Source organism: Callorhinus ursinus, unplaced genomic scaffold, assembly GCF_003265705.2.
Source record: "Callorhinus ursinus isolate GAN/ISIS: 27379988/994484 unplaced genomic scaffold, GSC_fseal_2.0 scaffold4, whole genome shotgun sequence".
Lineage (NCBI taxonomy): Eukaryota > Metazoa > Chordata > Mammalia > Carnivora > Otariidae > Callorhinus > Callorhinus ursinus.
The window spans coordinates 126,929,247-126,957,105 of NW_027397066.1; the positions used below are offsets into that span (position 1 = coordinate 126,929,247).

At 43.2% G+C, this 27,859-nt stretch overlaps 2 protein-coding genes across 12 annotated transcripts in view; one reads left to right on the plus strand and one right to left on the minus strand.

The window, feature by feature from the left end:
* SH3D19 (SH3 domain containing 19) overlaps nucleotides 1-27,859 on the minus strand; it is a 176,025-nt gene that overhangs the window by 120,157 nt on the left and 28,009 nt on the right. Inside the window, exon 2 of one of the 11 annotated variants that reach the window (XM_073892361.1) lies at nucleotides 4,009-4,233. The exons of 8 other annotated variants lie outside the window; for them this stretch is intronic. Coding sequence is in view for 1 of the 3 variants with exons in the window: in XM_073892355.1 (XP_073748456.1) it covers nucleotides 21,035-21,040 (6 nt within the window). In the remaining 2 variants the exon portion in view is untranslated. Of the gene's footprint in view, nucleotides 1-4,008; nucleotides 4,234-16,212; nucleotides 16,287-21,034; nucleotides 21,056-27,859 lie in introns of those variants that run through there. 2 more of the 11 variants (XM_073892359.1, XM_073892355.1) reach the window with 2 other exon arrangements.
* PRSS48 (serine protease 48) lies at nucleotides 472-23,335 on the plus strand. The gene is made up of 5 exons (XM_025874309.2): nucleotides 472-523; nucleotides 17,916-18,078; nucleotides 19,480-19,745; nucleotides 20,449-20,618; nucleotides 22,927-23,335. Exons 1-5 carry the CDS (start codon nucleotides 472-474, stop codon nucleotides 23,200-23,202), a joined length of 927 nt encoding a protein of 308 aa, XP_025730094.1. The 3' UTR covers nucleotides 23,203-23,335.

Below are 27,859 nucleotides of genomic sequence, written 5' to 3' on the forward strand. Positions count from 1 at the left end.
CCTGCACAGCAGGGGGCGCTTCGGGGCCCAGCTCCTCCCCCTGGGTCCTGAAGCTGCACTTTCCAAGTCTGGTCCCTTCAGTGCCTGGCCTGTGTGAAAACCAAAGGAGAGGAGGGGGTGAAGCAGACACATCCCTCCAGGAGAAGCTGGTCCTGCCCGCCTTCTCCGGCTGCTCCCCAGCTGGCCTCTCCCTGGGAGCCTAAGTCCAGAAAGAAGGGAGTGCTGATTCTGAGGAAAAAGACATGGGCCCTGTGATAACAATGCATCGTAAAACCTTCAGAAGGAAAGGAGAATGTTTTGTGGACCGCGTGCGCGCGCGCGCGCGCGCGTGTGTGTGTGTGTGTGTGTCAGTTTTAAGTTATTAGTTTTTAAAATCAGTACTTTTTAATGGAAACAACTTGACCAAAAATCTGTCACAGAATTTTGAGACCCATTAAAACAAAAGTTTAATGAGGAAAAAAAAAAAAAGACATGGGCCCTGCTGGTTTTATCTTCTTGCTGCCCCTTCTGCTGGGGATCTCAGGTGTGTTCCCGGAGTGAGGAGAGTCCTAGGCGGGGGTAGGGTCTCCAGCCCAGGAGAAGCTGCACAGGGCATGGGCTGTGGGCCTCCTGTGGCAACAAGAATTCATCACAGGTGTCTCCCACATACCCCCTTTCTCTCCCCAGGCACCAATGAGGAGGAACCAGAGAATCTCCTGAAGTCAAGTAAGATGCCCCAGCCACCACAGCATGACTGGGTGGACCAAGTGACGGGAATCTGTGCCAAGTTGAAGAGAGGACACCAGTTTGGGAAAGGAGCGCGGAGGGGTGGCGGCGGAGGGATAAGGTCTCTGGGCAGATCTCCCATGCCTTTCTCCTCTTTGCCGGCTGTCTGTGGGCGGCCAGCCGTCTCATCTGACATTGCCTCAGGCAGGGAGGCCAACGTGGGCCAGTGACCCTGGCAGGTCAGCATCTGCCAGGGCTTGCTTCACATCTGTGCAGCCACTCTCATCTCAAAGCAATGGGTGTTGACAGTGGCAAGCTGCTCCCGGTGAGTGCGGGCCTTGCTTTGGGGAGACCCGTCGGGGGACTTGGGTGACTGGCACTCCTGGGCTCAGGTCAGACAGGATTTTACCTTGCACGGCCCAATATAGTACACTGTGCCCTAGAAGTGGGTCCAAAGATTTCCTGCCCTAGCTCTCAAGTCAATGCAACTACTCTTAAGATTTCAAGCATCCTCATATTTGACAATTGCCCTGATTGAGATGAATGCCTAAAAACAGTTATCCCCTGTGCCCCCAACTCAGTCTCTACCCAAAGGAGATATTCCCAGGGGAGGGATCGCCCCTTTCCAGCATGCCACATCTCCACACCACTCTGGAGGCACAATCTTGAGCCCTCTTTACTTTCCCCAGGTGACCTCATCCTCTCCTACGGTTTACAATGTCATATATTTGCTGATAACACCCACAATTACATCACTGGCCCCTCACTGGTACCTTCAAGGTCACATGTTCAAAACAGAGCTACAATTTCACCACCACCACCATTCCCAAACCGACTTCTATCTTCCCTATCTCATTCAACAACATGACCAGCTGCTCAGGCCATACTCAGAAATGTGAAGCCCACTCTCCCTCACCCTCCATATGCCAATTCTGTCAGTTTTACTTCCAAAATATACTTTGATTCAAGCATAGTTGTCCTCAGACCACTGCAGTAGTATAACACGTTTTGCTACTTGATTCATATACATAACAAAGTGATTTTTCAAAAAGAGGCAAGATCATGTCACTCCCTCCTTCAAATCCTTCAGTGGCTGCCCAGGCAACTTAGAATAAAAACCAGATGCCTCACTGTGGCCTATAAGCTGTAGATCACCAGAAATCTGCTCGTTTTTCCAACCTCACCTCATTCCACTCCAGGTTTATTTCAATTCCTAGAAACTGCCCAGTTCTTTCTCACCGTCCAGGCCTTTGCATAGTCTATTCCCTCTGTCTCAAATGCTTTTCCTGATAGCTCTTCTCATGGCTGACTCTTTTGGACCTCTGTTGAGAACTTCTCTCTTCAATGAGACCTTTCCTGATTGCCCAATCCAAAGACTCTTCCCCTATCCCTTACTCTCTAACCTAAAATCCTGTTTTTGTCACAGTATTTATCACAGTTTAAAAATGCTGTACCTGTTAAACTGTCTGTTGCTCATCTGTTTTCTTTCCCTCCCCTCTCTCTCACTTACACTCGTGGTGTGCACAAGGACACGCATGCACGCACACAATCCAACAGCCCTATGAGGGCCAGATTGTGTCTAAGTCTCATTTGTACTCTCAAGAAATGCTCAATACTTAGTGAAGGAACAATGCTTAAGAAATGCAACCTCCAGAACTATGGGCTCTGCTGTGACACTCCATGACAGAGTCACGAGAAACTCAGGGTCCCCCACTCTGCTTCTCTTCTCAGGTCTAAGGACACCAGAAAATACAATGTGTTGGTGGGGTCACTTCAGGTCTCTGGTCGCCCCGGCTCCAAAACGACGATAATCCCTGTGTCCAGGATTATCCCCTATCCTCACTTCGAGGGAAACACAACTAGCGTCATCACTGTGGCAAAACTGGCCTACCCAGTTTCTTTTCTGCCCATCTGCAGCCCAGCTCAAGAACTCAACCTCCTGCTGGGTGACTGGATGGGGCTATTCTGGAATACACCAACGTGGGGATAAGTGGATTTTCTGAGCTCTCTTTCCTCAACTGACATTCTCTCCCCCTACTCTCTGTCCCAGCCCCAGCACCAGATATACTGTACTCTCCAGGCAATTGATCTGAGATGCCACAGACTTCAAAGTCTCCTTGACCCAATTACCTCCCCCTTTGCTTTCACACTTCTGCTGTGATCTCTTTGGCTTATTTATATCTGCTTTTGCTCTCGTTTAGCAATAGTGCTAAGACCTTAAAAGTGAGAAGGACAAGACAATGAGCTTAGAGAGAAGGTAGCTCTCAGTCTGACTCAGCAATTGGGAGAGTTACCCTCTGCCCTGTGCCTGGCCTAGTCACCTTTCTTTTCTCCCCAGGGCAGTAGAGGAGATCCCCTGACATGTACAGTGGAGGATTTCTGGGTCCTGGCAGAAGTGGTCAGCTGGGGATCAAACTGCATCCAAACCAATGAGCCTGGAATATATACAAACATCAGTTTCTACAAATCTTGGATTGAGAAGTCAGCCATTTCACATACTGACTTTTCTGCTGTCCTCAGTCTGGACTTCTCTGGGCTCCTCCCTTTAATGCTTCTACCTCTCATTTTCCTGGGGCTACCCTAACAGGCTGAGGTTAGTATGACCAGAGTTAAGTGATAATTAAGAATGAGAAGAAAAGGGGTAAATTCTAGAAGTTAATGGCTTTTGTTTTTATTTCTTAAATAGGCTCCATGCCCGGTGTGGAGCCCAGCAACCCTGAATCAAGATCTGAGCTGAGATCAAGTCGGACGCTTAACCGACTCAGCCACCCAGCTGCTCCTAGAAGCTGATGGTTTTGATGAGAGATTCTGAAAATTCACCAAGACAGATGCAGTTCGGCTATTTGGGCTAGTCACCACAGGCTTATTCTGTTTGTTGCCTTTTATCCCCAAGTCAACCTGGAAAGCAAGGTCCCCAGTGTTAATAAAGTTTGGTTGATTCCAACTGTTATTTCTTATATTCTCTCTTCTGATGAAACTGGAGACAGCGCCTGGGGAAATCAAAAAGCACAGAACTTTAGGGCTCGAAAAGATCTGGAAAGCACCTGGCCCAACCAATCCCACATTCTACCAATGAAGAAACTGGAGTCCAGAGAGGTTAGTAAGTTTGCCCTTGCTGAATGCCAGATGAAAAGCATCCAGTATGGGTCCAGACCGGGTTCTGAAGAGAAAGCAAGGGCTCAGAAGATTAGGTTTCAGTGAAAGCATAGCGGGAAAGAGGAGCCGAGGGCAGTGGATTAGTTATTCCTGTACAACAAATCACCCCCAAAACCTCACAGCTGAAAAAATTCAAACACTGATTACCTCACAGCTTCTGGGGTCAGTAATCAGGGAGGGCTTAGCCAGGTGGTTCTGGCTCGGGGTTTTTCAAGGGGCGCTGCTGCTGTTATCAGCTGTTCACCTCAAAGCTCAACTAGAAGAGAAGCGGCGGTCAAGCTCACTCATAGGTCTGTGTCAGGCTCCAGAGGATCTCCTAAGGCCATTCACACAGGCACCTCTGTAGGGCTGTCTCAGGGCAGCTGGCTTCCCCTAGAGGGAAGGAGCCAAGATAAAGCGAAAGAGAGCACCCAAGATGGAAGCCACGGTCTTTTCAGAACGTAATCTCAAAACTGACATCTCATTACTTCTACTGTGTTCTTCATTTATTTTTTTTTTTATTTCTCCATACCCAACATGGAGCCCAATGCAGGGCTTGAACTCATGACCCTGAGATCAAGACCTGAGCTGAGAAATAAGTCAATCAGAAAAAGACAAGTACCATATGACCTCACTCATAATGAGGAATTCTTAATCTCAGGAAACAAACTGAGGGTTGCTGGAGTGGTGGGGGTAGGAGGGATGGGGTGGCTGGGTGATAGACATTGGGGAGGGTATGTGCTATGGTGAGTGCTGTGAACTGTCTAAGACTGTTGAATCACAGATCTGTACCTCTGAAACAAATAATGCAATAGTTGTTAAGAAAAAAAAAAAGAAGAAAATAGCAGGAGGGGAAGAATGAAGAGGGGGAAACTGGAGGGGGAGACGAACCATGAGAGACTGTGAACTCTGAGAAACAAACTGAGGGTTCTAGAGGGGAGGGGGTGGGGGATGGGTTAGCCTGGTGATGGGTATTCAAGAGGGCACGTTCTGCGTGGAGCACTGCGTGTTATATGCAAACAAGGAATCATGGAACACTACATCAAAAACTAATGATATAATGTATGGTGACTAACATAACATAATAAAATAAAATTAAAAAAAAAAGGGGGACCTGAGCTGAGATCAAGAGTCCGATGCTCAACTGACTGAGCCATCCAGGCACTCCTGTTGTATTCCAGTCTTTAAAACAGTGAGTCAACGAGGTATGAATATCAGGAGGCAAGAATCACTGAGGCCTTGGACCTTAAAGGCTACCTTCTACAGGTAGAGTCAGGGAAAGGTGTGGACTAAGGAGCTAGGAAGCTAAAACTGACCAGCATTTAGCAGTCAAGGATTAAATGGAAAGATAGGGAGTTTAAATAGACATATTCAGGGGACAGTGCCTTCTGAGCCTCCCGTTAACTCCACCCACTGAAAGCACTTCATGATTGTACTCTTAGGTGTCCTGGGGTTCAGGGAATGTATTTATTAGAGAGATCTCCAACTTGCAATTTCCTGACTAAAGAGTGGTCTAAGAACATGTCTCATGTAAGAAATCTATGGCTGCTTTATCCCTCTCCTTTTCCTCAGCAGGTATACGAAGAGTGGTTAAGAACATGGGATCTGAAGGGAGCCTGGGTGGTTTAATTGGTTAAGCGTCTGCCTTCGGCTCAGGTCATGATCCCGGGGTCCTGGGACTGAGCCCCGAATCAGGCTGCCTGCTCAGCTCAGAGGGGAGCCTGCTTCTCCCTCTACCCTCCACTCCCACTGCTTGTGCTCTGTGAAATAAATAAAATCTTTTTTTTTAATTTTTTTTAAAGATTTTATTTATTTATTTGCCAGAGAGAGACATAGTGAGAGAGGGAACACAAGCAGGGGGGAGTGGGAGAGGGAGAAGCAGGCCTCCCCGCGGAGCAGGGAGCCCGATGTGAGGCTCAATCCCAAGACCCTGGGATCAAGACCTGGGCTGAAGGCAGACGCTTAACGACTGAGCCACCCAGGCGCCCCCAAATAAATAAAATCTTAAAAAACAAACAAACAAACATGGGATCTGACACTGGCCAATGCCGACTTAATTTATGGATTTCATAAGAAGCTGATTAAAATAGTAACAGGATTCTCTGTATTACTAGGCAAATAATAGTAAAAAAATAATTGGAAGAAGTTTTGGCAAGACAGTGGAACGAACAACAAAGTGGACATCCCTTGCTCAAATTTCATTAAATACCAATAAAATCATTGCTTTAAAAGGAAGATTTTCATTAAAAACTGCAAAGATAATTACATAAAAATACGTAAATTAAATCTGGGCCATTAAAAAGCTTCCCATACATATGAAAATGGTAAGAACTTTGAAAAATAATTAATTCCTTAAATGAAAAAATGATACAAAGTATAAGCAGGATTCAAAGAATGATTAAAATTTATTCTCAAAGGGACACTATTCATGATAATAAACTCTCAAGATTTTTTTTTTTTTTAGATGACAACACTACAGAATGGCAAGCAAGGACATATTAACATAACTAACAAAATTAACCAAAGATAAACTCACTGGGGGCACCTGGGTGGCTCAGTCGTTAAGCGTCTGCCTTCGGCCCGGGTCGTGATCCCAGGGTCCTGGCATCGAGCCCCGCATCGGGCTCCCTGCTGGGCGGGAAGCCTGCTTCTCTCTCCCACTCCCCCTGCTTGTGTTCCCTCTCTCGCTGTGTCTCTGTCAAATAAATAAAATCTTAGGGGCGCCTGGGTGGCTCAGTTGGTTAAGCGACTGCCTTCGGCTCAGGTCATGATCCTGGAGTCCCGGGATCGAGTCCCGCATCGGACTCCCTGCTCAGCAGGGAGTCTGCTTCTCCCTCTGACCCTCTTCCCTCTCGTGCTCTCTCTCATTCTCTCTCTCAAATAAATAAATAAAATCTTTTAAATAAATAAATAAATAAAATCTTAAAAATAAATAAAATAAACTCACTAAACATGTGAGACTCTAAATAAGTTAAAAAGATAACAGTGTGAGAAAAGATGATGGATCTAGATACTAGAGCCAAGAAATCCAACAGGGAGATAAAAGGTTTTAGAATCAGGAAATAAAATAGTTGAAAGGCACCTTACAAGTTATCAGTTATCTGACTCTCAACTAAAGGCGTAAGTCTGCTTAATTAACAGACCTAGTGGATGACTCTTACACGTGTTCACATAGCAGCATTGGAAAATCAACTAAATAACTGCTGGGAATGGATAATGACAACTATTTCTACTACACGGCACTGTCCCACCCCTTTCCCACCAGGATCCTCTAAAACTGGGGGCGCCTGGGTGGCTCAGTTGGTTGGGCGACTGCCTTCGGCTCAGGTCATGATCCTGGAGTCCCGGGATCGAGTCCCGAATCGGGCTCCCTGCTCAGCGGTGACTCTGCTTCTCCCTCGTTCCCTCCCCCCTCCTCTCATGCTCTCTCTCTCTATCTCATTCTCTCTCTCAAATAAATAAAATCTTCAAAAAAAAGAAGTTGACTTTAAAAAAAAAAAAACGATCCTCTAAGACTGAAACAGGAAAATTTTTTACATATAATGCATGAGATGGAATGAGATAATTATCCGTAAAAAGACCCCCCCCAAAATTTCAGCAAATACATGCCTTCTGTGTTTTAGGAAAAAGCTGAACTTGGAGATCTGAGTATAATGTCAAAGCAACATAAGGGGCATGAAATCATCAGTGAGAGAAGCTTAAACCTATCAACTGCATTAGGCACTGACTGTGATCGGAAGGGGAAGGGGTCAGCATGGAATCCAAGGCAGAAAAAGCCAGATAACTATACATGTTCATCAGACCCTAGGCTGTTAAGGCGAAAGAGACTCTGATGAGTATAAACGTCACATTTTTTAGATAAATACGTTCTGTAATAGAGAAGTGCTCTTTCACCTAGTTTTCATTAATAGGCTATTTCATCCTAATAAGTGAAATGCTCGTGGAGATTAACCACTTCCATTTACTCAGATCCTAAGTCTCTTCAAACCACCACCCATTTACTAATCTGTCCCTACTCATATCAAGAAGATGTGCCCTGGTTAGGAAAAATGAAAATTCCAAATAATGGAAATGAATAGTCCTCAATGCAAATAAACATTCTGGCTCATACATAGGTCTCTTAAAATTTAGTGAGTCAGTCTCTTGAATTTGATGTATTCTAGGTGCTCTGACAAACCTTGAATTTCTAAAGTTAAAAAAGCTAAGGCCCCAAAGCCTAAATTGAGGGGACTTGTGCAAAGTCATGTTGCCTATGAAAGATCTGCCTAAGTGGACTCTCTGGGTGACATGACATCTTTATCTCATCTCTGTAGCAGGAATTTATATTTACTTTATGCCTCCTCTTGTATTGGCTAGTATGCTGATCACTTCTTTTTTTTTTTTTTTTGAAGATTTATTCTTTTTAGAGAGAGAGCACACATGCATGCATGAGAAGGGGGCAAAGGGGTGGGGCAGAGGGAGAGGGAGAGAGAATACCAAGCAGACTCTCTGCTGAGCATAGAGCCCGATGCAGGGCTCAATCTCATGGCCCCGAGATCCCAACCTGAGCCAAAACCAAGAGTCAGATGCTTAACTGACTGTGCCACCCAGGCACCCCCGATCACTTGATAAATATTATCTTACTTAGTCCTAACAAATCAAGAAGGGATTATTTATCCTGCTTTCACAAATCAAAATACACACACACACACACACCACAACTGAGGCCCAGAGAGGTTAAGTAACTTGCCAAAGATCACACAGCTAATATTTGATTAAATAGATTTATCTAGGAATGTCTGACTCAAAAGATCTGGCTCTTTCCACTATACCAGATTACCTTCACTCACTGTTAGAAGGCTCACTAAAGGTTCATCTTTATACTATGCCAAAATAACACTGCCCTTTGGTTCTAGTTATTTTTACTTATTATACTCTTAGCTCCATTTGTAATTATTTGGGTGTCCACAGCTTTACTTCTCCTGAATAGATGATAACAGCCTTGAGAAAATAAGCAGCTATCCTAGTCATCTTCTTGACCTTCTAGCAGCACCTAATATAGAGACCTGCAAACAGAAAGCATCAAATCTTATTCTCTGAAAAACAAAACGAGAGCTATAGACTACAGAAAAACAGTTGTCAAAACCATAGGAGGAATTCCTTTAGTATGAGTACAAGGAAACAAATATAAAAAGGGAAATATTTTTTTTCTTAGCCATCAAAAGAACAAGACTAACAGCTCTTTCAAAGGGCTACTGGTTGATGCGCAGGTAGTAGGGCCCTGGGCAAGTAGGATGGAGCTCAGAGCAGGATCAGTCCCTGTGGAGAAGGTGAGTGCGGGAGAGGGAAACTAGATTATTGGCCAAGAAGGCAAAGAGCTGGGAAGAGGAAAAGGGCATCTCTAGAAGGTTGTCCAGGGCCTGGCCCTGACATAATGGATGCCGAGTATATGGACTAATTCTAGAACATACTGGTTACTGGAACTAAAGCTGGACGAAAAATGTCTTGGACAAGCTGAAGAACTAAGACCAGACTAGATCTTTTATTTTATTTATTTATTTAATTTTAAAGATTTTATTTATTTGACACAGAGACAACCAGGGGGAGCAGCAGAGGGAGAGGGAGAAGCAGGCTCCCCACTGAGAAGAGAGCCCGATGAGGTACTCGATCTGAGGACCCTGGGATTATGACCTGAGCCAAAGGCAGACGCTTAACCGACTGAGCTACTCAGGCACCCCTGGACTAGATCTTTTTAATAGGCCTAGGGTCTACTGCTGCAAGGTGACAGAAAAGGCAAAATGCCAGAGTAATCAATTATTCTTTAAAAGATTGTTTTATAAGGCAATTTATTCATTTTCCAATATAATACATCAATCTAATGGGTTGAATTAGAAGAGACATAATGGAATCCATTTGCCCTTCCCAGAAATACAGACAAAAAGCTACAAAACTTGCAAATCTATTGCCGTCCCTGTTTTATTCTCAGGGTGCTCAAGAGAAGACTGCATCCCCAAAGTGGTATCCCTGCTCTACAGCAGTGGTTCCCAACTGAGGGTGATTCAGCCCCCCGGGGGACATTCGGCAATGTCTAGAGACAATTCTGTTTGTCACGACTGGAGGTGGTAGTACTCCAGTAAAATAAAGGCCAGAGATGCTACTTAACATCCTACAATACACAGGGCAGCACCCCACAATAAAGAATCATCTGGCCCAAAACGCCAGTAGAGCCAATGCCAAGAAATTCTTATCCATAGGCACCATCAACATTAATCTAAGCAGGGCACCTGGGTGGCTTAGTTGTTAAGCGTCTGCCTTCAGCTCAGGTCATGATCCCAGGGTCCTGGGATCGAGCCCCGCATCGGACTCCCTGCTCAGCGGGAGCCGGCTTCTCCCTCTCCCACTCCCCCGCTTGTGTTCCTCCTCTATGTCTCTCTGTCAAATAAATAAATAAAACCTTAAAAAAAAAAAATTGGGGGGGTGCCTGGGTGGCTCAGTCAGTTAAGCCACTGCCTTCAGCCTGGGTCATGATCCCAGGGTCCTGGGATCGAGCCCCACATCGGGCTCCCTGCTCAGCGGGAAGCCTGCTTCTCCCTCTCCCACTCCCCCTGCTTGTGTTCCCCCCCTTTTTTTTCTCTTCAAAAAAAAAAAAAAAAAAAAATTAATCTAAGCCATCACCAACATGACCTGTTTGTCCAGAATTAAGTTAGTACTTAAAACGGAGATACTAGTTCAAAAACAACAATAAAAACAGCAGCTACTATTTATTATTGCATCCTTAAATAGGTCAAACCCAACCTAAGTACTTTCACTTTTTTTTTTTTAAATAAAAGACTTTATTTACTTGAGTGAGCGAGCAAGCACACAAGCAGGGGGAGGAGACAGAGGGAGAGGGAGAAGCAGACTCCCCAGTGAGCAGGGAGCCCGATGCAGGAATCTGCAGGGCCTGGGATCACGACCTGAGCCGAAGGCAGCCTAAGCTTAGCCAACTAAGTCACCCAGATGCCCCCTAAGAACTTTCACTTTATCTCATTTAATTTTTACAAAAAATCTTGTGGTGTATTATTATTCTCATTTTGCAAAGATGAAAAAGTTCTAAGTTGGCCACAGCTGCATGCAATAAAGCTCCTACCACTACCCCCACCTTGCCACTTTCCAAACCAAGTTATTGTGTATAGCAGAGGTATTTCAAGATAATTTTAATGTTAACAGGGTAATGATCTGGGAACACAGAATCCAAGACCTGGAGACAGAGCAGGATAAGAAAGGCAGAAAGCTAAAAGAGCTTCTCAGGAAAGTCTCTGGAGTGCCATTAGCCCCTACTCTCTTGCTTCCAATTCCCTGGCACTTCCTTATCTGAGGAGAAGAAAGGGAGTGGTAAAACAGCAGACCAACATGTTTCTAGACTGCTAGACCAAAAATAAGAAAATATTTGCAGAGGGATAACTGGGGCATAGACAAAGGTAAGTGAATAGATAAAGAGATAAATAAACAATGCATAATTCAATGTTATACCTGTAAAGAATTTGAGATCAAACTGATTCCAATGCCTTCACAGAAGAGTTGAAAACACAGGCCTTAGGAGCAAAGTGACTTAGGATCATATAGCCATCCCCATGAAAACAACAGAATAGTACTGTGGGTTGAAAACCAGAGGAGACTTCTCCAATTCCAACTCTTTAAAAATGAACATTTTTCTGGAGAGGGTCCAAGATGGCAGCGCTGAAAGATCCTAAACTCACCTTCCTCCCGTGGACACACCAAATCTATAGCTACAACATACAAATCACTTCCCTCTAAAAAAGATCTGAAAACTAGATGAACTGCTCTCCACAACAATGGATAAAAGGAGCACATCAAGATATGCAGGAGAAACAGAGATACAGTCTCACAAAAAACCCCACCCCTGGCATGGTGACAGACTACACCCTGGCATGGTGACAGACTACACCCTGGCATGGTGACAGACTACACCCTGGCATGGTGACAGACTACACCACACAGGCACTTCTCCCAGAGGGAGGGAGAGGTTGGTGCCCCATACTGAGCAACCTACCCCTGGTATCCACACAGGAGACAGGAGCCTCCAAAACGCCTGCCTTGGAAAGCCAATGAGGCTGATGTCCGGGGTTCCCAAAGTGTTACAGGAGCCTGAGATTCCCCCCTTGGAGGGCTCACACGTAGTCTTGCTGGCCCCGAGACGCAAGGAAAAACAGGTCTGAAAAGTGCCTACGCTCTATGTGACAGAGATTCTTTGCTAATGTGGGAGCATGGGCTGGGGGAGGAGGGGAGACCGCTGAGACACTCACCAGAGATGGAGGCATTACCGGACGCCACCGCTCCACGCTCCACGTAGCCTGCTAGCACAGGCAGGCAAGTGCGGATGCAGCACCGTCCCGATGCTGTGCCGGGACAGGTCGGGGCAAGAAGTCACAGCACTTGCTAAGGCTGGGGAGTGAGGGCAGAGGCAACACTCCCTTGGTTCCCTGGCTAGAGCAGGTCACAAAGCTCTCCCACTCTCTAAAGTCGGTAAATGTGGGCAACTGCAACACTCCCCTGCCCCCCGCCCCCGACTGGGGCTGGTGACTGTCAACAGTCGGGGCATTCTCCTGCGGCCAGCCTAAAGCCAAAGCGTGCAAACAGAAAAGGCACTTCCACTGAATCACTGAAGCCCACAGATGCACTCAGTCAAGACATTTTCCCACTGCCTTTCTGCAGCCAGTGACTGTGCCCTGCCCCCACACTCTCCAACTGACTCACTAAAGCCAGTAGGTACATGCAATCCACACGGGGGACACCCCTTGATTGCCTGGCCCTGAGACCAAGAGGACTGGTGTTCCAAAGCTCCATGGAACGGCATAACAACTGCAAAGGCAGTTCTTGGCAGGCTCGGACCCCCAGGGCACTACCCAGACAGCAGACTGAAACACAACCCCAGTCTTCCTGTGAATAAAATGTATTCACTTAGCCTGGAGCTTCAGCCTGAAGGATAGGTTTCGGGTTTCCCTCACATAGAGAGGCTAAGGAGTGGTCCCAGGGAACGCAGGAAGACACCATCCTTGTGCACTCTGCTGACTTCACTACAGTCAATTCTGCTACTGAGTACCTTGAAGAAAACAGAAACATTAATTCGAAAAGACATATGCCCCCCTATGTTCACTGCAGCATTATTTACAGGAGCCAAGATATGGAAACAACCTAAGTGTTCACGGATGTATAAATGGATAAAGAAGATGTGACATCCATCGATCTATCTATCTAATGGACTACTGCGCAGCCATAAAAAAGAATGAAATCTTATCCATGACAACATGGATAAACTTTGAAGGCATTATGCTAATTGATAAGTCAAACAAAGACAAATACCGTATGATTTCACTTACATGTGGAATCTAAAAGATAAACATACAAACAAAGCAGAACTAAATCCAAACTCAAAGATACAAAAAACTGACTGGTGGTAACCAGAGAGGGGGAGGGTTTGGGTGGGGAGAGAGCAAATGAGTGGAAAAGATTAAGAAGTACAAAGTTCCACAGTTACAAAATAAATAAGTCACGAGGATATAACATATAGCACAGGGAACGTAGTCAGTAATATTGTGTTAACTTTGTAAGGTGACAGACAGTAACCAGACTTACTGTGGTGACCATTCTGCAATGTGTAAAAATGTCACATCACTATGTTTACACCTGAAACTAACATAATAGTGTCATTACACCTCAATTAAAAAAATAACAAGAGAAAAAATGAAGAGGACATTTTCTTCAGTAACTCAATGCCATTATCACACCTATCAAGACTAGTAATAATTCCTCAATACCATCTAATACCCAGTTCATTATCAAATGTCCCTGAATGTATCAAAGTGTCTTTTTAAGAGTTGGTTTGGTACAAACCAAACAAGGGCCATGCATACTTATGTCTCTTAAGTTTCTTTTCATCCAGAGGAACTTCCGTCCCTTTTTACCCTCATACCATTTGCTTATTATAGAAACCACATCAGCTGTTTTATAAAACGTCCCACATTCTGTACTTGACTATACACTTGTATTATAATTAAACTTACTCTTTATCCTCTGTATACGCTCTGAGTGGAAGTAGCTTTAGAGACTCAGGTTTCACTTTTTTTTGATACAAATACTTCACTGGATATTGTTTCATACTTTGTCTAATCAAAAGACACATGTCTGCCTTTTTCCCTTTTCATGATGCTAAGATTGATCAGAAGGTTCAAATGGTAACAGCTTGAGCACTCTCTCAACTTCTTATCTAAAACTTTCAACTACTGATAATCATCTCCTGAATCAATGATCTCATGAGGGGCTGCAAGCAGTGGTTTTCAAATTCCATCAGTCCAGGCACATTTATTAACTGGAATTCTTCCCTCTCTTCAACTAAGCCCCCCCCCTTTTTTTTACTCTGAACCACCATTTGGATAGGAAAAGCAAGATAACTACTTAATACCTTCCTTTTACTTCCAATTTTCAGAGGAAGAGGAGCTGGTGTCTTAGTTACTTCCAATAAAGCTTACTTTTAACTAAATTGGAACCAAAATAAAATATATTTTTTATAAAACATTTAAACAAAAGGGAAAAGAAGAGCTCTGTAAGCAATCCAACTAATCTTAAAGAGTTAACCAGCGACTTCAGATTTATCCAGGGATATAAAAGTCCAAAGATCTAGGACAACCACAAGACTCTCAGAGGAAAAGAGTATCTGGTCAAATTCTTGTTCCTCTGATAAATCAACAGAAAGACCTGTCCAGAGCTTTGGTGTCTAAGCAAAATGACCACCTTTATTCCAAACATGACTTGAAGGCAAACCTCAAGCTGAGATCTTTTTAAAAAGCTATACTTACGTGAGCTGACTAAATAATAAAATCTGCTGTGAATACCACAAATTAATTGGAACACCCTGAGATATAGTGGATCTGGCATGGGTCCCACCACAACAGTCCCTTCTCCTTAGCTGGCCACATTTCTGAATCCTCATCTTCCCCACGACATGCATAAGGGCACTTAGACCAAAGACAATGAGTCCATAGCCATGGAACTGTGTCCTGGTAAGACAAGATAATCCGTTCAAAACCTTGAGAATTTGAACTGAAAATAAGGAAAACCTTGGGCAGTTTAGAGTGGAAAGAAAAGGCACAGACTATGGTTGAGCCATACTAACGGCAGAGGACCCAAGTGAAGATCCTGAACTCCCTCGATGAGCTCTTTAGTCATCATGAATCCAAAGCTCCCTTCCTGCTCTGGTCCTCCAGGTGTGTCCTACGACAGCTCCAGATGTCCTTGTTACTCTGTTCTCCTGACTCCTCCACAGATATCTGTATTTGTTTGCTAGGGCTGCTGTTAACAAAGTACCAACGACTGGGTGGCTTAAAAAAAAATCAAACTTATGTTTTCTCACAGCTCTAGAGGTGAGAAGCCTGAGATCAAGGTGCCAGCAAGGTTGGATCCTCCTAAAAGACATTCCAAGCTTCCTCGGCTTAGAGACAGCCATACCCTTTATACATGTCTGTGTCCAAAATTCCTCTTTCATAAGGACGCCAGTTACACTGGATTAAGGCCCACACCTAATGACCTCATTTTACCTTAATTACTTCTTTAAAGACACTCTCTCCAATGGTCACATTCTGAGGTATGAGGGGGTTAGGACTTTAATGCATGAATTTTGGAGGATACACATTTCAGCCCATAACAACACCTTTAAAGTGATCCCCTCTTTGCTTTTCTTTAAGTGTTGTTGGTTGTAACTGAATAAACCTTACCAAAATAGCTACATTTTCTGGTCTTCTCTTATTTAATTATTCATGTGTTTCTTTCAAACCTCCCAAGAGTTTGAGCCATAAGAGAGCAATAACCTGCTTTAAAAGTTCAGTGAATTCTACCTCCGCAGACCTAGTACCCTACAAACGGTTGGTACCAGAAACATAAAGGGCACAGAGAATTCTGTAGAAGATGCTGTGCCATGGCACCCAAGACCCTGAAAGGGTCAGGACTAAAGGATTCATTCTCTTAGCAACCACGAGTGTTGACTGCTGTTAGTTCACAGCTAAGTCCTATCCCATGAATTGTCAACAGAGTCACTTCACCCAAGGTAATGCCCATTCCTTGCAGGCAGCCTACATCCAATCATAAAGAAGCCCAAAGGCCCAGCCTTCTTGTCTTCACTCAGGACATCTCTGAAGAGCCAGCCCAGCTCCAGAGCAATTTGTGGGATTGGCTGTGGCACGTATGCAAATGAATTACAGTTCAACCCTCCCTCTGCCCAATCCTGCTTCCATCCTGCTTCTGTTCCCCACCCCCCCAAGGTGTTGAGCCTCAGACTACTTCCCAATAAACTTCTGCACACAAACCTCCTAATCTATTTCCCCAGAAAATTGGACTCACCCTATATCCTGTGGCTAACACTGTGACAAAGATGCTGCACTTGATCTTAGCCAAAAGGCCAAGAAGCAATAACACTGTGACAAAGAAGGAAACAAAAAAATTGGGAAAAATTAGCCAGATACTAGGTTAATTTCCTCTTTTCCATTTCTTGGTTTTGAAGAATCCTGTCCATCTTCTACTTTCTTGATGGAGAAAGGGTCGTGTTCCTTCAGACCCCCTCTGACCTGCCCTGTTCGGACAGCTTCCCCATCCTCCCCACCCCCATCTTCCAATCCAAAAGCAGGAACCCCGGACATCCTGCTTTCCCTGGACAGTAGGGGGCGCCTCAGGCCCCAGCTCCTCCCCCTGGGTTCCTGCCACTGCATTTCTGAAGTCTGGTCCCTTCAGTGCCTGGCCCTGGGGTGAAAACCAAAGGAGAGGAGGGAGTGAACCAGAGGAATCCCTCCAGGAGGAGAAGCTGGTCCCATCTACCTTCTCTGGCTGCTCCCCAGCTGGCCTTTCCCTGGGAGCCTGAGTTCAGTAAACAGAAAGTATTGATTCTGAGGACCAAGACATGGGCCCTGCTGGTAGTGCCTTCCTACTGTCCCTTCTACTGGGTGAGCCTCTGGGGTAGGGGGGCATGGGGAGGGGAGAGGCAGAGGTTTTTGGCTGAAGAAGTTACCACACAGAATAATAGGACACTTCACCCATGGGACATTACTTATGAATAGCGTGTCCTGGGGAAGTCCTGAGGGGATACTATACGCAAACCAGTAAACAAAAAAAGACCCCTGCCCTGGTGGGGCTTATAATCACTGCACTTATTAAATATATAAATTTTAAAGCAGGTTAGAAAGTCCTAAATGTTAGGAAAGGAAAGGGGCGGCAGGAGTGGAGGGGCAGGAGGTGTGTTGTAATTTTAAATAGGGTAGTCAAGGAAATTTCATAAGGAGTCATTTGAGCAAAGCCCTGACGGAGCTGAGTGACTTAGCTACAAGGATCTAGGAAAAAAGCATTTCAAGCAGAGGGAATTGGAAGTATCAATACTCTTGAGTGATTTCAGGCATAAGCTTGTTCACTTATTTTTCTGGCCCACAATGATTTAAAAAAGCAGGGTAGGTTGAAAGCAGGGAAAGGTAAGAGGTAGCAAAAAAGATACACAAATACTGCAAGATGCCAATTCAGATAAAGAAAACAGCTCATAAACCTCAAAAGCACCTGAAGGCATCATTGTGTTTACAACCTAATATCCTTGATATTCCTGGTGACAACCCCGAATCTTCCAGTAACAGTTAAATTACGTTCCATGTATGCTGCTAAAGAACGCAGGTAAGTATGTAATTTTCGAGATTCCCACTAATGGGTAGACATTTATAAAAATCTGGCCTTTAATACAAATCTGAGAAATTTAAATATGTGGAATATTTAAATTCACCTCTCCGTTCAGTGAATCTAGACATAAGATGCATTCCTGTATACTAATGATATGGTGTCTGTCTTAGGGTCTTGCCCAAGTTCTTCCCCCAAAAAGAAAGATCTGCAATCAGGTAGGTGAGTGGTCTCTACCTAGACTGCTGGGTTTGGAACTGGGACGGGATGGAGGGTGGAGGCTAGGGAGGACTCAGGTCCTCGGAACAGATGGGAGTTTAATGATGATGAGAAGATGAGAACCAGAGGACCAAGACACGGAGAGTTCTACATGTCCGTCTCTCTTCTTTCTGTAGTGTGTGGACGACCTGTATACTCAGGCCGTGTTGTGGGTGGCCAGGATGCTGCTGCAGGGCACTGGCCTTGGCAAGTCAGCGTGCTCTTGGGCCAGAACCATGTCTGTGGAGGGTCTCTCATCAGTGACAGGTGGATACTGACAGCAGCACACTGCTTAAAAAAGTGAGTCCTAGCTGGGGGCTAGCACACAGATAGGTTCTCAGTAAATACCTGAATGATTTCATGAATGAACCAACAGACAAACGAAAGTGGTCAGGTGAGTTGGGGCACCTGGGTGACTCCGTCAGTTAGACTGAGCCCTGAGTCGGGCTCCATGCTCAGCGTGGAGTCTGCTTGAGATTTTCTCTCTCTCTCCCTCTGTTCCTCCCCCTGCCTGCACTCTCTCTCTCTCTCTCTCAAATAAATAATAAATAAATAAATTAAAAAAAATCTTTTAAAAAAAAAAGAAAGTGGTAAGAGGGGGAGGCAGAAGGAAACCCTACATCACCTTGGACTAGGGACAGGACATAGAGGTAGAAAAAGAAATGACAGAGATAGGCACTGTATTAGAAACTTCTCTTACTTTGTGCCTAATCATTTCCTAAACATCAGCCAGGGAACTCTGTCTTAAGCTTTTCTGGATCACAAACACAATCTGAACTCTCTCTCAAGAGCTCCTGCTCTAAGAGAAGCAAGGGGCCATGTGGAGAGCAGTCCTAGGGAGAGGCTCATGTGAAACTAATGTCTCCAGCCAACAGCTAGTGAAGACTTGAAGCCTGCCACCATAACGGCATTTGGAAACAGATCCTCCCAGAGTCAAGCCTTGAGATGACTGTAGCCCAACTCGATTGTAGCCTCGCGAGAGATGAGTCAGAGGCACCCACCGAAGTCACACCTGATTCTTGACCCCCAGAAACTGTGAGATAAATGTTTGTTTTTTTTAAGCCTCTAAGCTTTGTGGTAACTTGTTAGGCAACAACAGATAAGTAGTATATATAGAAATCAAAACAGCAGGACTTTTCAGTAACAATACCCAAAGCTCAAAGAAAATACAGAACAAGAACTTCAAAATGCTGGGAGAAAATTATTTCCAACCCAGAATTCTACCCATATGCAAATTACTGATCAAGCATGGGCTAGAAACAAGACATTTTCAAATATACAAAGCAGCAAAAATATTACCTCTCATGCACATTTTCTCAGGAAGCCATAGCAGAATGTGCTTCACTAAAATCAAGGAGAGAAAAACAAGAAAAAATGGAATCGAGAAAAAAAGGGGATATAACCCAGAACAGAATCCCCAAGAAAATGGGAGAAAATACAGGACAAAACTCTGGCCATAAGCATATAAGAGGAGACCAGAGAGACAGGAGACAACAAAAGAAAGAGTGGGTAGGGAGGGAGGAAAGGAGAAACAGCAACAAATCAACCCTAGTCCAAGTTGTAAGTAGCCCGGTTCATTCTAGGTCCATTACCATCCTTTCTTACCTAGACACTTGGTGCTACACATAGGCAGCTTGTTCCCATTCAGCTGTAGCACCTAAGCCTGCTCCACTTTTAGTCTCCTTTTTCTATTCCCCTTAGGAACTGGATTCCTTTGTTGTATACTGTGCAGCTGGGATCGATTCAGATAGACCAACCAAGTCAAAGTGTGAAGCATCGTGTGTTCAAAATTATTATCCATCCCCAAATTCAACATACAACTGCAGACATCGCCTTGTTGAAACTGGTCTCTAGAGTCACTTTTACCTCTTTCATCCTGCCCATCTGCTTGCCCCGGATCACAAAGCAGTTGAAAATTCCAGCCTCTTGCTGGGTGACTGGATGGGGAAAGGTTAAAGAAGGTGAAGGTGAGAATGGGTAAAGAAAGGGGTTCTTTTATCCATCATCTTCTTTGTACCCACTCCAGAACATTTGCATTCTAGGCATACCATTACTATGGCAAATATTTTTTAATAAACCCCAACCTATTGATATTATCTGTAAGTCTTCAAATAAAATGTCTTTTTCACATTTATTATGTTTTTTAGATCCTGCTTAGAGTCTAGCTAAAGCTGCAAGAGCAGATACTAACAATTTGAACATACAATTACTTCTCTGAAACAAAAGGTTAACAAATCTGATCTAAAGTCTGGAAGACTCTAGTATTTTCAAAATCTGTTCTTAAAGTGTTGTGTCAACTCTTTCCCAGGAGGAGTGAGGACAAGAAATGATCTTGGAGCAGAAAAATAGGAAAGGAAGAAGTTTTAGAGTATTTCAAATACTCCTATCTTCACTGAATCAAACTGTATCAGAATTTCTCTTTATTTAAAACACGAGGAATACCCCACACTGGCACATGAGAAAAACCTTAAAACAAATAGAAATAATTTTGAATTATCCATTGTTTCAGATTAAATTTACCAAAAATATTCTTGTATTAGCAAATATGATTAGAAAGTGATTGTATTCTGCTTTCGGATTCTCACTCAGAGATTTCTGCAAATCATGACTGAATTTTTCCATTGCAACTTTCCAGGTTGCTTTTCCTTTCACTCCTGTCTGTCTTTACAGATACTGATTACCCCTCCATCCTCCAGGAAGCAGAAATATCCGTCTTTGATCGCCAGACCTGTGAACAACTCTACAACCCAATCAGCTCCATGCTGCCAGAATTGGAACCAGTCATCCAAGACGACGAGATATGTGCTGGTGATACAGCTAAAATGAAGGATACTTGCAAGGTTAGGGTTTGCTCTTGAATTTTTTTTTTTAATATGAGATTTTAATTTTGACCCGTGTTTTCCTGTATATAAACAGCAGGAGACTGGGAATCAGGAGACAAAGGTTCTAATGATAATGCTTGTGTTATGCTAAATTACCAATGATTTTAACCTCTTCAACTTTTGATCTAGAGAAATGCTAACTTTGGGTTACTGGGTTTTCACAGACTTGTATATTTTTATAAATATATTATGAGGTTGACACAGAATTGCCAACTTTATTTTTTCAAGTAAGAACATTTCACTCTATACTTAAAAGATGTCATTCCACTGTCTCCTGATCAACTGTCCAATGAAGAATCAATCGTCCATCATTTCTGTCTTCCTCCATTGAGTGTGATGTGTTGTTTTGCTCTGGCTGTTTTCAATATAATTACCTTCATATTTGATTGTCAGAAGTTTGAATGTGTTGGGGCACTTGGGTGGCTCAGTAAGTTGAGTATCCAACTCTTGGTTTCAGCTCAGGTCAGTGGGGAGTCAGCTTGGGATTCTCTCTCTCTCTCTCCTTCTGCCCCTCCCTTGCACATATGCATGCTCTCTCTCTCTAAAATGAATAAATAAATCTTAAAAAAAAAAAAAAAAGAAGTTTGAATGTGATGTGCCAGGTGTAATTTTCTTTGTATTTATCCTATTTAGGATTCACTGTTTTTGTTTTTTTAAATCTAATCTGTTCTTTTATTTTTTTATCAAAACTTGAGAATTTTTTCATTCATGACTTCTTCAAATATTCTGCCTCATTTCTCTCTCCCTCTTCTAGTTTAAAGAGAAAATGTAGATTACACCTTTTGATTTTTTTCACCATCTCTGATAACTTTTATTTTTACCTTTCTCTGCTCTTCAAATTGGATACTTATAAATTAATCTATATTCAAGATTACCTCTCTCCTGTCATCTACATTTTAGTGTTAGGTTTATCTAGTGAAAGTTTTCTTCATATATTTTCATGTATTTTATTTTTTAGTCCTAGAATGACCACTTGGTTTTATTTCCTTTCCCTCTCTCCCCCTTCCTCCCTCTCTCCTCCTCCTCCTTCTTCTCTCTCTCTCTCTCTCTCTCTCTCTCTCTCTCTCTCACACACACACACACACACACACACACACACTTTTCTCTACCTCTGCCACAATGCCCTATATGTATATTCATTATTTGCAATCAAACAACAATGGAACACAGTTTGACACCCACTAGGACGGCTATTATCAAAGTAGGTAATAACAAGGGTTGATGAGAATGTGGATAAATTGGAACCTTCATACTCCTACTGGGAACGTAAAATGGTACTGCTTTGGAATTCTTATTCTTCAAAAGGTTATATACAGAGTTACCGTATTACCCAGGAATTTCACTTTAGGTATACACCCAAGAGAAATAAAAACATATCCACAGAAAAAATTATGAATATTCATAGCAGTATTCATAATAGCCAAAAAGTGAAAATAATCCAAATGCGCACCAACTGAGAACCAGATCAATAAAATGTATATCCAAATAATGGAATAATTTTCAGCCATAAAAAGGAATGGAGCACTGATAGATGCTACAAGGATGAACCTTGAAAATGGAATGTTAAGTGAAAGAAGCTAGACACAAAAGATCATATATCATATGGTTCCATTTATACAGTATGTCCAGAATATGCAAATTCATAGAGGCAGAAAGCAGATTACCAGCTGGCCTAGGGCTGAGAGGAAATGGGGGTGACTTTTAATGGGTATGGGGTTTCTTCTGAGGGTGATGAAAATGTGGTGATGGTTGAATATTGTGAATATACTAAAAACCACTGAACTGTACACTTTAAATGGGTGAATTGTGTAGTATATGAATTACATCTCAAAAAAGCTGTTAGAAAAAGAGACAGCAAGATTGAAAGACAAACCATCAACTACTATCACTATCATTTTACATAAGAAAGGATTATTTTAACACTAAAAAAAGGCAGTAAGAACCTAAGAATAGAAAAAATAAGTTATTCAATTGAAATAAATTTACCTTTAGGGCACAAATTTATCATATTAATTTCTCTTTTTTATCACAGATGAGTATTTTTAAACTACTGATATATTTAGCTAAGGTCTCTGCCAATTTCAAATTGTATGATTCTAGAAATCCTATGATCTTCCCCTAATGCAGTAAGAAGTCTAGCTCCCTCTAAGAGTCCTCCAGCTCCATGGGTTCCATTGCCCCATTCTAAGGAACTCTCCACCTCTTGTGACCACTTTCCTCTTCAAGGTCCCTTTTCACTACACTCATGACCTTTATCTTTCCTCAGGGTGATTCTGGAGGACCTCTGTCATGTCATATTAACGGTGCATGGACCCAGATAGGACTAGTAAGCCGGGGAATAGGCTGTGCTGAATCTCTCCCTGGAGTCTACACCAGCGTGATCTACTATCAAAAATGGATTAAGACTACTATCTCAAGAGCTGAGGTCTTGGGTGCCAATAATTTGGACTTATCTGACTTCCTGTACCTTACTGTACTGCTCTCTCTGGCTCTCCTGGGACCCTTCTGTGCCTTTGGGCCTAACATTTTACTAGGAGAGTAAGCAGTATAGCTAAGGCCACTGGCCAAGTACAGGGTCAAGGTGGGAATACATAAAGATTAAGCCCCAGGAGCAGAGAACTCACAGGAGAGTCACTAGGAACCCTGGATTACTTCATTAAAATAATTTTGATTTTGGTTTTGAGGTTCTTTATTCTGAAAGTATGTTTTAGGGGTTGGAATGTGAGTAGCTGAGAAATAAGGCTGCCGCTTCTGTGCACGACATTCTTTGTCCCTGACTATGAATCTTACAAGGCAAGAAAGGTACCTTCTATGAATAAGTAATTATGGACACAAATAAAATGGCTACTAGAGAAGAGGGCAAGAAAAGAAGTATCTGTGAAGGCAAAGGGAAAGTCCTCAAGAAAATATATTAAGAGTTTACTTTGGGGGCCCCTGGGTGGCTCAGTTGGTTAAGCGTCTGCCTTTGGCTCAGGTCATGATCCTGGGATTGAGCCCCGCATGGGGGGGGGTCCCTGCTCAGCGGGGAGCCTGCTTCTCCCACTCCCTCTGCCTGCCGCTCCCCTTGCTTGTGCTCTCTCTCTTGCTCATTCTCTCCCAAAAATAAATAAATTAAAAAAAAATAGTAATAAGGAGTTTACTTTGGGTCCATGGTTTGCATTATGGGCTTCTTGTCTATTAATACTCACTTCCTCTCTTACCCTACACTCTGCCACTGCAAGGCGTCAAATAAAAAATGTGTATATATAACTCATTTTTCTGAAATTTTTGCTTTTTATGAAATACCAATGTGACCTACGACCAAAAAAATGGATTAATGCCAGGATCTTAAGAGCTGAGGTCTTAGGTTTCAATAATCTGGACCTGCCCAGGTTGTTTAATGTTACTCCAATAATAAAGTACTTTAAATGTTTAATAAGGACAGCATAACATCCCTTGCTTAACTAGCATGCTTCCTTTTATTAATCCATCCCATGACCTACTATTTCCTACTTTACCTAGGCTTCCAGGAACTCAGAGCTAAGTTATATACTCAATTTCAGTCATTGCCTTTAACCTAGATTATTGAGTATAATTCCATTCACATCTCTCTTTATTTAAATCATCCTTGGAGCGCCTGGGTGGCTCAGTCATTAAGTGTCTGCCTTCGGCTCAGGTCATGATCCCAGGGTCCTGGGATCGAGCCCCGCTTGGGACTCCCATGCTCCACGGGAAGCCTGCTTCTCCCTCTCCCACTCCCCCTGCTTGTGCTCCCTCTCTCGCTGGCTCTGTCAAATAAATAAATAAAATCTTTTAAAAAATAAAAATAAAAAAATAAATCATCTTTCATTTCTCATTTGAATGAATTTAAAAATTTTATTGCATCTGTGTCTCTCATGGTAAGTCAACTTCCAAAAAACCCAACTTTCTGGATAAACAAATACCTTTAATAGGAAATGAGGGCAGATTCGGAAACAAAATCCTTGCTAGCCGTTAACCCCATCTGTCTTCTGGGCTGCCAATACAGCCCCTACTGCCGCCAAACCCCACGTCCCTTCCCTCACACCTATGCTCAACTCCATTTATTCTCCACAGCATTCAGACTAGTGTTTTAAAAATAAAGATTTTTTTAATACATTTCTCCCCCCATTTTCCCTGCTTCAGCACTTCAAAGACATCTCCTTGCTCAGAGGATAAGGGGACCAAAGTCCTTAAGAGGGCTGACAAAGCCATGCAGGTTCTGATCCCCGCCTGCTTCTTCAGCCTCACGGCACCCTGCTCTCCAGGCTTTCAATTCTTCAGATGTTCCAAATCCCCTCTCAGCACTGGACTTCTGCATCTGCTATTCCTGCCCTCCTACTGCCTTTGCCTAGTTAATTCTTACTGTGCCTCAGATCTCAACTCACCTTTCACTTCCTCAAGGAAGCTGTCCCCATCTCTCCCGACCAGAACAAACCCCCCGCTGTATATTCTCATAGCATTATGGAGCCCTCCTTCGTAGGACTCAACAGAGCTGTAATATATTATTCATTCATGTAATTGTCTAGTTAATGTATGTCTTACCAAAATGTAAGGATTTTTGTTTTTGCCAACCACTGTATCCTAGTTTCAGTAAATACTTGTTGAACAAATGCGGGTATTTTGTTTATGGAGGTAGCCCAGAACCTGACACAACATCTTACACAAAGTAGACTTTCAAATATTAGTTAAATAAAAGAATGAAGGAAAGAACGCTTCAGTCTCCTTCTCCTTCTCGTTTCTCTCCAGCCATAACAAACAAAGGAGAGAAAAGAGCACGTAAAACAGGTAAATTGGAAGGTTTCTGGAGGCAAGGATTTAAACTAGGCAACCGCTGGAATGACACAGAGGGCAAAGCAAAATGGCAACTGAAAAAAAAAGAACAAGAGAGAAAAAAGGGGCAAGAAAGGAAAATAGAGGCAAAAAGACAGACTAAAATCAAAACAAACAGGAAGAGAAAGCACACAAAAGTATGGGCCAGGACAACACAGCAAGAGGACATAAAGAAGGTCAAGTAAGAAAGCCAAAATATTGCTTCCTATCATTTCTCCAGACTCTAAGGAAGCATCTGTTCTGCAGCATGGGATCTGGCAAATTTTTCTCATGAACCAAGAGGTGAAACTTAAAAACTTTTGGAGGGACCAGACCATTCAAGGGGAAGAGGACCACATGACCTCACTGTCCTGGCCACTACTGGCTGGATGTACCAGGGATAAGCATCTGATTAAACAGCTGCCCAGAGGTGGTGGGGCAGTTGGCCTAAAATCTTACCTGATAGATGAGTGGCACTCAATACTGGACAACCCAACAGATCCCCTCCTGGGAAGTGTGAATATACATCGTATAGTATTCAGCATGCACTCGACAGTATTAAGTGCCGACTGTGTTCTAGGCACCATTCTGGCCACTGAGGATACTGCAGTACATTCAACACATTAAGCCTGCCTTCAGGGAGTTTACATTCCAGTGGGGGAGAGAGACAATAATCAAATGCAAAATAAATATTTATTATAATGTCATGTATAGGAAAGTCTGATAAAAACAAAAGAGAAGAAGCAAACAGAGTATCACGGTGGGGGATTCCACTTTAGATAGGGTGGTCAGGGAAAGTTCCCTAAGAAGATGACATTATAGGAGCGCCTGGGTGGCTCAGTTGGTTAAGCGACTGCCTTCGGCTCAGGTCATGATCCCAGGGTCCTGGGATCGAGCCCCGCATCGGGCTCCCTGCTCGGCGGGAAGCCTGCTTCTCCCTCTCCCACTCCCCCTGCTTGTGTTCCCTCTCTCGCTGTCTCTCTCTCTCTCTCTCTGTCAATTAAATAAATAAAATTAAAAAAAATAAAAAAGAAGATGACATTATATAGAGGTCTACATAAAGAAGGATAGGAAAAAAAACCTGAGAAAGAACATTCCAGGTAGAGTGAATAGGAAGTACAAAGGTTCCGAGTTGGAAGTATGCTAGGTGCATTTGTGAGGAAGAACAGAGAGGTCAGTGCAATGCTAGAACACTGAGCAAAGAGGGAGAAGGGGATGAACTGAGACCAGAGAGGGTGCTGAGGGCAGGTCCTACAGAGCCTGGAAGGTCCCTGTAAGGACGCTGAATTTTATTCTCAGTGCAATGAGAGGGCACTGGAGGGCTAAGAGCAGGGGAATGATGAAAGAAGAACAGAAAATCCCATACCACAGCGCATCGGAGTATGCAGAGGACGTGAAGGGGCTAGGATGGTAGAGAGGGTAGTCAGACGGCAGCAGAGTTAGACAAGAAGCAGAGAGAGTAAGAATCTGATACCAACGTACTACTGAGCAAAACACAAGGGCTACATACAGTATCCTGGAGCATCAGTGAGGAAGGTTTGATTCCATAAGGCTGTGTGCTGTTGTCTGCCCTACTCCCCATCTGTACTACCCTCACAATAGGGCCCCACAAACCAGGGTGAAGAAAAGCACAAGCCCAGGTTTCTTACCATCTACTTTATAATTCATCATTAAGACACCTCGCTAACTTCCTATTTGTCTTTTTTCCTTCTTACCCAGACCAATGTTCTTCTCCCTCCTTCATCCCACTTCTACCTCCAGGTCTTGTTTTATCTGCCCTCTGCCCCTGAAATCCCCTTCTCTCATAAACCTCAACCCACTTATTTCTGTCTACCGGTTAAGAAAAAGAGATAGTGAATATCTAAAAAGCAGACTGAAAGGACCCCAGGAAATGGTTTTAAAAATTAACAGGAAACGGGTGAGCTATATGGTGTGTGAATTATATCTCAATAAAGGTATTTTTAAAAAACAGGGAAATTTTTCTCCTGTTTAAATAAAAATTAGTCTGTATGTATTTAGGACTCTCTAAAAACCTTCTAAATCATCCTTGTGACCGTTTCAAAAAAAGGTTCAAACCAATTACATACATTTTCTGTTTCAAATGCTAACACACAAAATGTAAAGCTTAACCCAGTATATGATACAGCAAATGGTACACATTGCCAGAGGGGGGGAATCAATAAACATTTGTATTCACGCAACTAAAATGTCAAGTACTTACTGGTAACAAATTTAGTCAATGACACCACAAATGACCAAATGGGGAAGAAATAAATAGGGACATCTTTACACTCTATTTTGGAGGGGAGCTCAACAGCATTTTTGCTTTAAAAATCGATTTTAATTTGTAGAATACTTTATTCCTCGGAATATCTGATTTAATATGCTCC

What these genes read in the sequence shown, in the direction of transcription:
- PRSS48 (XM_025874309.2), top strand. Translation starts at nt 472, where the DNA reads ATGGGCCCTGCTGGTTTTATCTTCTTGCTGCCCCTTCTGCTGGGGATC. An exon ending in GCAGCACACTGCTTAAAAAA is followed by an intron (nt 18,079 to 19,479) that starts GTGAGTCCTAGC and finishes TATTCCCCTTAG; the next exon opens with GAACTGGATTCCTTTGTTGT. An exon ending in AAAGGTTAAAGAAGGTGAAG is followed by an intron (nt 19,746 to 20,448) that starts GTGAGAATGGGT and finishes CTGTCTTTACAG; the next exon opens with ATACTGATTACCCCTCCATC.